Below are 8,185 nucleotides of genomic sequence, written 5' to 3' on the forward strand. Positions count from 1 at the left end.
AAATGTAAAAAACCTGCTTCGTTTTCTTAATGAGTGCGAAATGAACAAGTTAACTCGTCGCAATCTTTTCTTAAATGTAGCAAAGTCTTAATTATAGTCAACTTAAAGAAGTTTTATTTTTGTTGTCCAAGTTTCGTTTGCTTAACACAGGTTTTAACGAAATTAAACCAATTAAGGCTTTGGAGCCAAATATCTGGTTTGAGACAGTCGATAATTAATCACCGAATTCCTGTCTTCGACAACAATAAAGAAAGAGAATGAGGTGAAAGAGGGATATTTTTAGCCCACGCATAAATGACAAATCATCGGTTAAAGCGCAAAGGTCAACAAATTTATTCCAATTCTAATAACTAACTTTTGCTTTTATTATTTTTGGAACAACAAACTTAACATCGCTGTTTGTTTCAGCAATGAAAGGGGAAATAATAAACTGCCCAGCGCACAAGGATATTTACTTTTTGGAAACCAACACGAAATCCGAGGTAAACGCAACTAATTGTTTGAGTTTCCAATTGGAAAAGTCGTTGCTAATTTTCCCGTCTTTTTCAGAATACGAACTTAGCTAATTTATTCGCATCCCCCGCAGGAAGAGAAATGTTCAAATACAAGCCCCGACCGAAACTTAAACATAAACTCAATCCAGCACTAGAGGTAAGTCATAACTAAATATCTATAGTTCCAACTGTAGATTATTTCTTACCGGAAATTCAGCTTTTACATTATATTCTGGAGATTTCGCACAAAAGCTCCGAATCGATGTTGCAAACACTAAAAAGTTTTCTCACGTCCAATGGTTATGGGCACAGCTCAGGTTTAATGTTGAGATATTTTTATGTTAACCACACATACTGAACGAAAATCCAACGACTATAATTGCTTAGAGGCATTAAAAGATAATTCAACAACAATAAGCAGTTCTTAGTATTAATTATATCCACTTTTTTTTCAGTCTTGAGGGATGAACTAATTTAATTAATGCAAAATGCTGAGTGAACCAATTTTTTATGTTACATTACGATAATTAAACTTCATTGTATTAGGTAGGATTTCACTCGTAAAATTACACATAATTGCTGCTTTAGAACTCCCACAAAGTACTCAAATTTCACTGACTAACTTATTAAAACATAATACGAATATAAAAATTAGCAAATAAGGAAATGAGAAAAACCAACATCGACGTAATTTTCGCATAACAGAGTTACTGCTCATTGTATTGTTTCAACCCCTACTGCACCACCTACATTACCATAAATAAACAAAACAGCAAGTGGACCCTGCTGTCTCTCTAATTAAAACGATTTCCATTAAGTTTATTTTTACTGCTTTCGCCAAAGCACAAAAACATAAATTAAAACGGAATACCTTTTCCACACTTTCACGTATTCGAATGAGATTTGCTAGAAAAATGCAGGAAATGTTAATTTAGATTTTAATCAAGTTTTACCAGATTAACGTAAAACATTTCTAATCTCACGTGTAAAGAAAAATTCATGTTCTGAAAAAATTCTTTACTATTTCTTAAACTTTCATTAAATGTCGTTGGTGTAAAATTTTTTTAATCATTTAGGAACACAAATTTTGAAAGACATTTGAACGTAAATTTCGCTGTGAGTTCCAAATCCACTTACTCTAAATTTTTCTTGTAGCACTGGACTGTAAACAACCGTGACATATTTCTAGAGAGTTTATTTTCAGACCACTTTTCCATCTAAACTATAAATTAAACTGTTTCTCTTCCATCTATCCTGAATGTCAGTTGAGCATTTTCTATTAGAGAAACTCTGAAAATTCGTAAATATTTTTTCACACTGACATAATGTCACGCAATTTCAGCAAGATATATGGCGTCGGTTGACAAATAAAATGTGCCGTAGTTTATACTCCGGGGATTCCTAGTCCGGTGTGCCTGACAGGCAACGTATTAGAGACGACCGGAAACAAGTCACAGGAAAAAGGAAAGAAATAACAACTTGGGCAAACAGAACTTGCTTGTTAACATTACCGCGCGGTTGCCCGGATTTTCACCAACAACTTCAACTCTCTTCAAACCGGAAAATTCTGAATAAACTTGAATAACAAAATAACACCATTCTTCGACCGTGTTCGGATAAAGTTTAAATAGTGAGAAACCCCTGGACGATTTATCGCCCTCAAGGGTCTTTTCAGCCAGTTTTTGTCACGGTTCCGCAACAAATTTCTATTGAAAAGGTTTCTATAGGACCCAATCAAAGGGGAAAACAACGTCTGGACTTTTATTCCTCTTAATTGATACGACTTTTGGAAATATAATTTATTCATTGTTTATAACAGCGATTTAAGCTGAAGTTGATTATCTCACTTTTCTTTGACGAGGCATCAAAACTTTTTGTAAAAATCTCGAACGGTTGATTTATCAAAACGCTCTATTTCGGACTCAATTTTAATATAAGAAACTGAAACTACTTAGAAACTTGACAAAATGTCACGTCAGGGGTGCTCAAAATTCATGAAAAATAAACGCAATTAACATTTTCAAGTTACTCGTGAAAATTGCATATTGGGTTGCATGTAACATTCGTCAGGGTCGTAAAGTTATGTAAATTACCCTTTATTACAAATTACAATAAAATTATTTTTTTTATTTTAGGAAACTTAAATTTGAGTTAACAGATTTCAAAACTGATTGATTTATGTAATACTTTAACATAATAATAATACACAAACGACTAAACAGTTTCAATTATTGTCAGTAGACGACTGTAAAAGCGTAATCCGATTCGTGATTTGAATTATTTTATTTTCTGCTTTTAATTGCTTGTTAAATTTACCTCCCCAGCTTCCTCAAATATTTACGAAGCTTCCGACTCTACCAAACTACATTTGCCAATTTTCATCCTCAATTTAACCCCAATATAGTTTAAAAATGTTTATGACTAAAACTAGCGTTTCCTACTCGAATTTTTGTTCGTGTTCCGTTTATCGGCGAAATTGGATTTTCTTTCAGCAAAACCATGCTATTTTATTTATTTTGTGACCATTTGTTTCCAGAAAAATGTCTTTGTTTTCGAGAGCTTTTGCTTCGCATTAGCATAAAAATATTGAAAACATATTTCACATTTTGGAAACTGAATCGTTTTATTAAAATCATATTTTTCTTTTTTAGTTTTTTATTCAGAATAAGACGGCGAATTCATCATTGCAAGATACGAGCCATAAGTCAACAACAACAGTCGATAATAAATGTTCGACATCTGCTTCTTTGCCGACGTCAGAAGGATGCAGAAGCAGGAGGAGTAGTATAGATCTTTACGAGGAAGCTGCGTCGATATTGGGACTAACATGTTCACAGACTGATGACTGCAAATGTATAGAATGTCAGGTAGGTAATAAAACTTAGGGGTGGTAAAATCGAGTTTACGTCAGTGGTTTACAAATATTTTTTGTATGTAGTCGGTAATAACTTTAACTAGGTAATCTAAAAAATATTGTGGAAACAAAAATTGGTAATGGACAAACGCAAAATAAACAAATCAAATGCTTCTCTTTCAAACAACAATAAATTTATGAAACTGAACAATTATTCATATTCAAATAAACACCTGAATTCTTGACGTTTTAGTAATTGTCTCTTATTTACAATTTCAAAGTAATTTGCATAATTACCTATCCTTATACGTTATGTAAGAAAAGCAGCAAACAATCACGGCCTGTTTGGAAGATGCTAGTTAGTAATTGAAATATCTTTTTTTTTGTACCTTTTTTTGTAGGTAATCACGTGTCAGTTTGCATATTTGAAAAATTTAAGAAATCAAGTAAATTTTTAGTAAATGTGACACATGTTACACCTGAAATTTTGGCAAATAGGCGTATGGTTGTCAGGTGTTTGTCAAGTTAAGCTGAACAACTTTTTAAAACCACTATGCATTAGAGCTAGCGGCCAAACTTATTCAAATGGACTTTACATACATCACATACAAGATGTTTTTGAAAAACAGTACCAAACAAAAGACAATAATTGGTGAAGACAAGTAAAGTCAATTGACAAAAATTGCTTTATGTAAAAGTCTTTTTGTTTTCAAGAAAAAATTAAACAAATATTTGGTCAAAATTTCCAGTTCACCACTGGATTAAACATTATAATATTGTTTACTTAGCAACACTCCAATGTTGTTTTTGATGGATATTTTCAAAAGTGATGTTCTAAGTAAATGATAAAAGGTGTTTTTTCTTATTGTTAGAAAATAATTAAAAAATGGTCATATTGATTTCTTAAGACTGCCAAATACCGTGTTTAATTGGTAGGGTATTTCAAAAACACTGTATAATATCGCTTTTACCAATAATTTTCAATATTCTTTCAAGCCAAGCACAACTAGAAAATTATAGATATCATATCTAAAGTTTTTAAGATGATGTCTATCTTAACAATTACTTTTGTGATGAAAGTATCTTCTTGCTGTACCTTTATTTTTAGTCAATAAAGTCTTATTTTCTGGCTTTTTTATTTTTCCGAAAGTTGATTTCAATTGCCTTTGTCCTTGTCCGTTCAAATAGCTCGCTTTTCAAACATTCCTATTCCATGTTTTTGTTATGTAGGAGTAATAATTTTCTTCAGTGATTATTTCGAGATTTCTGGAGGAATGACAGTCCTCTATTCTGATCCTTCTTGTATGGCAGACTGTCTTTTCTTGATTTATTTTATTTCACTCTGAGTTTTACCGCAAAGTTATAAACTTTCTCTCAAACTGGCTCCAAAATTTTCTGAACTTTTGTTTCATTGTTAAGCTTTTCATTTATCTACAATGGTGTTTTTATTATCAACACTTCATCTTTGTGTTCTAAGCTTCACTAATTTTTTTTATTATTTATGAAAATATTACATTGATTTTTAATATATTTTTTCGGATGTGTCATAAAAGGACGGATTGGTTCATCGGCACGTGTGAACAAGCGATTAAGGAATTTTAAGAGCCATACTAAAAAATTTCCTTTTTACATTTTGGTGGAGAAAACCGAAAAGTTCTTTCGCTTCACCATCGTTCAGTGTTTGTTTTGTCGTAGAAAAAGTACAGTATAAAGCTCGCGTGGAATGTCCATTTCGATTGAGAACTATATATTTTATGCTTGTTGTACAATAATAAATAGTTCCTTTTTAAACTCTTCATATTATTTTCCGCACTACATACACAGGTACAGGGAGTTTTATCTCGCGTGTAACCAATAGTAGCCTAGTTGGACCAGCCATGATGTATTGACGCAAGTTTTCAAATTTAATACGCCCCTGGCTAGCAATTTCTTTTATTACGAAATATTACGGCTGCTACTTCAGTTCTGTTTATTTTATTTATGAAGTTGGGGTGCTTGTTTATAAAATTGTTTTTATAAGGATAAACTTTTTTTGTAATTATTTCCGTTTCGCTCCTAACAAATCATTTAGCCAACCACAGTTTGTCAGAAAACAAAACAGTTTTAAACAAATATTTTGAATTTTTTTTTATTTTTGTTCTATTTCTCTTTTTTCCTTCTTATTTTATGTATCTTTTAGTATTTTCAATCACTTCCTGATTTAACCAAAAGTGTCAATCGAAATGTAAACAAACTTATTTTGACACCCCCACGCCAAATTAGTACCAACTTTGGTGAAAATCCCTAACTTGCCAGAAACACTCAGCTCATATATACACCCTCCGCCACTAAAATTGGGACCTTTTATAGGTAATAAATGAAGTTTATTAGCGTGTTTATTCCAAACTTTTCGATACCGTGGACTCACTGTGAACTTGAACTAGAGTTTGCAGTGGCGCGCACCAGTTTCTGCAGAAAACTTTGATCATTTTTTTCTCGGAAACGGTGACGTTTCGGAACGCAAAATTTGGTTATTGTCAAACTACCTTGTCTGATATTGAGCTTAAAATCTTTGCACTTTATTCGGGTTCACTCTGTATAATAAATATCAATGATTAATACAAACATGTAACAGGTGTAATAATGATAGATTTATTGTGCGACAAATAAGGTGTTTTTTGGCAAATTGCTCTTGACTGGATACAAATAAAAACTTCTAGTTCTTGAACGGGTAAATCAGACAAAAAAAAACTTCGAATAATTACTTTTCACGGCTGCCTGCATCACCCCTTTCGCTATGGCCGTAACGTTACCTAACACCCTGTAGAACCAAAATAATTTTCTTGTTTTACCATAAATTAAAGGAAAATATGATTTTAGATGAAATCTCCGTTACTTTAAACAAATTTGCTCTCCAATTTTAATTTAAAACCTGATATTTTTGCATTAAACGTTCCGCAATTTCGAATCCGTGCGCCCCACTGGGTCCAACCCTGTTTTACTGCATTGAAATTTTAATTCCAATTTCGCCTGAGAGCGTACATGTTGCCAAACAAAGCCCCCAGTTTATTCTGTTTACACTAGATATATGAATTATATTGGTTGGAATGCATGCGCTTGATGTATAAACACTAAAGACAAGTGAATGGTTTACAATGCCTCCAACTTGCGAAGCACAATACCAACATAAAGTTAATGCAGAAATTATTACCGTCATCACACAATGCGTCTAATAAACAACGCCGTTGTTGATAAATGTATTCAGAAGGGAGATATCTACTTCATTTCATATTTTTTAGTTGTGACGTTTCACATTTTATTCAAAAAAAAGAAGTAATTGTCTTATATCCGCCTTCGCGATGATATTTTATTTCAGACCTGCCAAGTAGGAAATAATATCTCAGAATTTACGTCACTCAGACAATTTTATTAGAAAAACATTCCAGACGTGACACCACAAGATCTTTGGAAAAAAGCAATTTAGGAAGAGTAAAAGAAATATTTGCTCTAATTTAGAGTCTGATTAAAATTTAATTACCTGCTCAAAGAAGACTCAATGGCAATATTTCATTTCAATCGACGATATCAAGAGCTTTAAAGTCGAGCTTTTGAGAGAAATATCCGCAAGAATGACGGGGTTTAAACGAAAATAATTTAGAATTTTAATTTTAGCGTCAGAATTTCAAGAAACATTAATTTTGTTTTTGCTTTCAGTGCCATTACTTCGACTTTGAAGAGGATATTGACTACACAGGAGAATGCGTCGTCGATCACAGTTCATCGTGTACCATTCAATAACGAATAAATGAAGGCTGATTTTACTTTTTTTTAAAGCATGGATTTTAAGTGTTCCACGTCTTTCACGTTATTTTAATATTTTGACAAAAAGGAATATTCTTGTACTGTATATAAAAACACTGATCTGTTTGGACTTGCAACACTCGTTGTTTACGCGAAGATTGTTCAATCTTTTTTTACATATTATTATCCCTTGAACAATCTTTGGTACTATTGTAAATACTGTTTGTAACTATCAACGATTCTAAATATTATCGCTCTGATTGTTTTAATAAAGCTTATTTTCGTCGTTAATCGAGATTTATTAACAACCTGTTTGAGTGAGTGGTTTCAAATTAGCACTTACACCACCTATGCTTTGCTCTAACGAGATTATACTATGAGCATGCATAACTAAAACAAAGTGGAAGAGGTATTAATTACATCTCTTCATCAACGTCTGTTAATTGCGAACTAGTTGATAATTAAGCAGTAGAGCTAGAAATCAAACTGAATAACACTTACGATGCATAATAATTGATCTCGAACTAAATATTGATCAAGCGCAATTATATGTGAATATCAAACAATGCGCAATTTCACAATACAACAATACAAAGCTGTGAGTATTAATCAGTTACAAAGAGTTTAGATAAATACATGCAAATTATTAAAAATTTGTACTTTTGAATGATTTCGAAGATTTGGGTTTTAATCTTCGTGTAAAATCGCTCAAGTAGTATAAAAAAACATTGACTTTTTACCAATCAAAAGTGAGAGTTGAGGCTCAAATTAATTGTTTTAATTGACAAAATTTCTAACGAACAACAAACTCCGCCAAAAATGAAGCAATCTACCAAAAGACCACCAAGCAAAGTTAGATACCATTCATCAATCAATCGAATCATCACCAAATAGCAATGGTAACATATCTACATATGTATATCATTGGAATCGACACAGATTAAGGCTTTTAAAAGAAGAAGAGATAGAAGAGTTTTTGAACATGCTGTAAATTATAGTTTTTGACTGCATTTAAACTAATTGTAGATTACATTTAAGGGGATATCTAACAAACTGT

At 32.1% G+C, this 8,185-nt stretch overlaps 1 protein-coding gene across 2 annotated transcripts in view; it reads left to right on the plus strand.

Annotated features, from left to right (window-relative positions):
* Positions 1 to 7,419, plus strand: part of LOC148180872 (uncharacterized) — a 97,233-nt gene extending 89,814 nt beyond the window's left edge. For both annotated transcript variants that reach the window (XM_088044175.1, XM_088044179.1), the window contains exons 3-6: positions 409 to 482; positions 550 to 651; positions 3,146 to 3,361; positions 7,042 to 7,419. In XM_088044175.1, coding sequence (XP_087900301.1) covers positions 411 to 482; positions 550 to 651; positions 3,146 to 3,361; positions 7,042 to 7,125 — 474 coding nt within the window. In that variant the 5' untranslated portion in view covers positions 409 to 410 and the 3' untranslated portion in view covers positions 7,126 to 7,419. The remainder of the gene's footprint in view (positions 1 to 408; positions 483 to 549; positions 652 to 3,145; positions 3,362 to 7,041) is intronic.
* The last annotated feature ends 766 nt before the right edge of the window (positions 7,420 to 8,185 follow it).

This window comes from Gnatocerus cornutus, chromosome 1 (genome assembly GCF_029298725.1).
Source record: "Gnatocerus cornutus isolate USDA-ARS CGAHR chromosome 1, icGnaCorn1.1, whole genome shotgun sequence".
Classification (NCBI taxonomy): Eukaryota; Metazoa; Arthropoda; class Insecta; order Coleoptera; family Tenebrionidae; genus Gnatocerus; species Gnatocerus cornutus.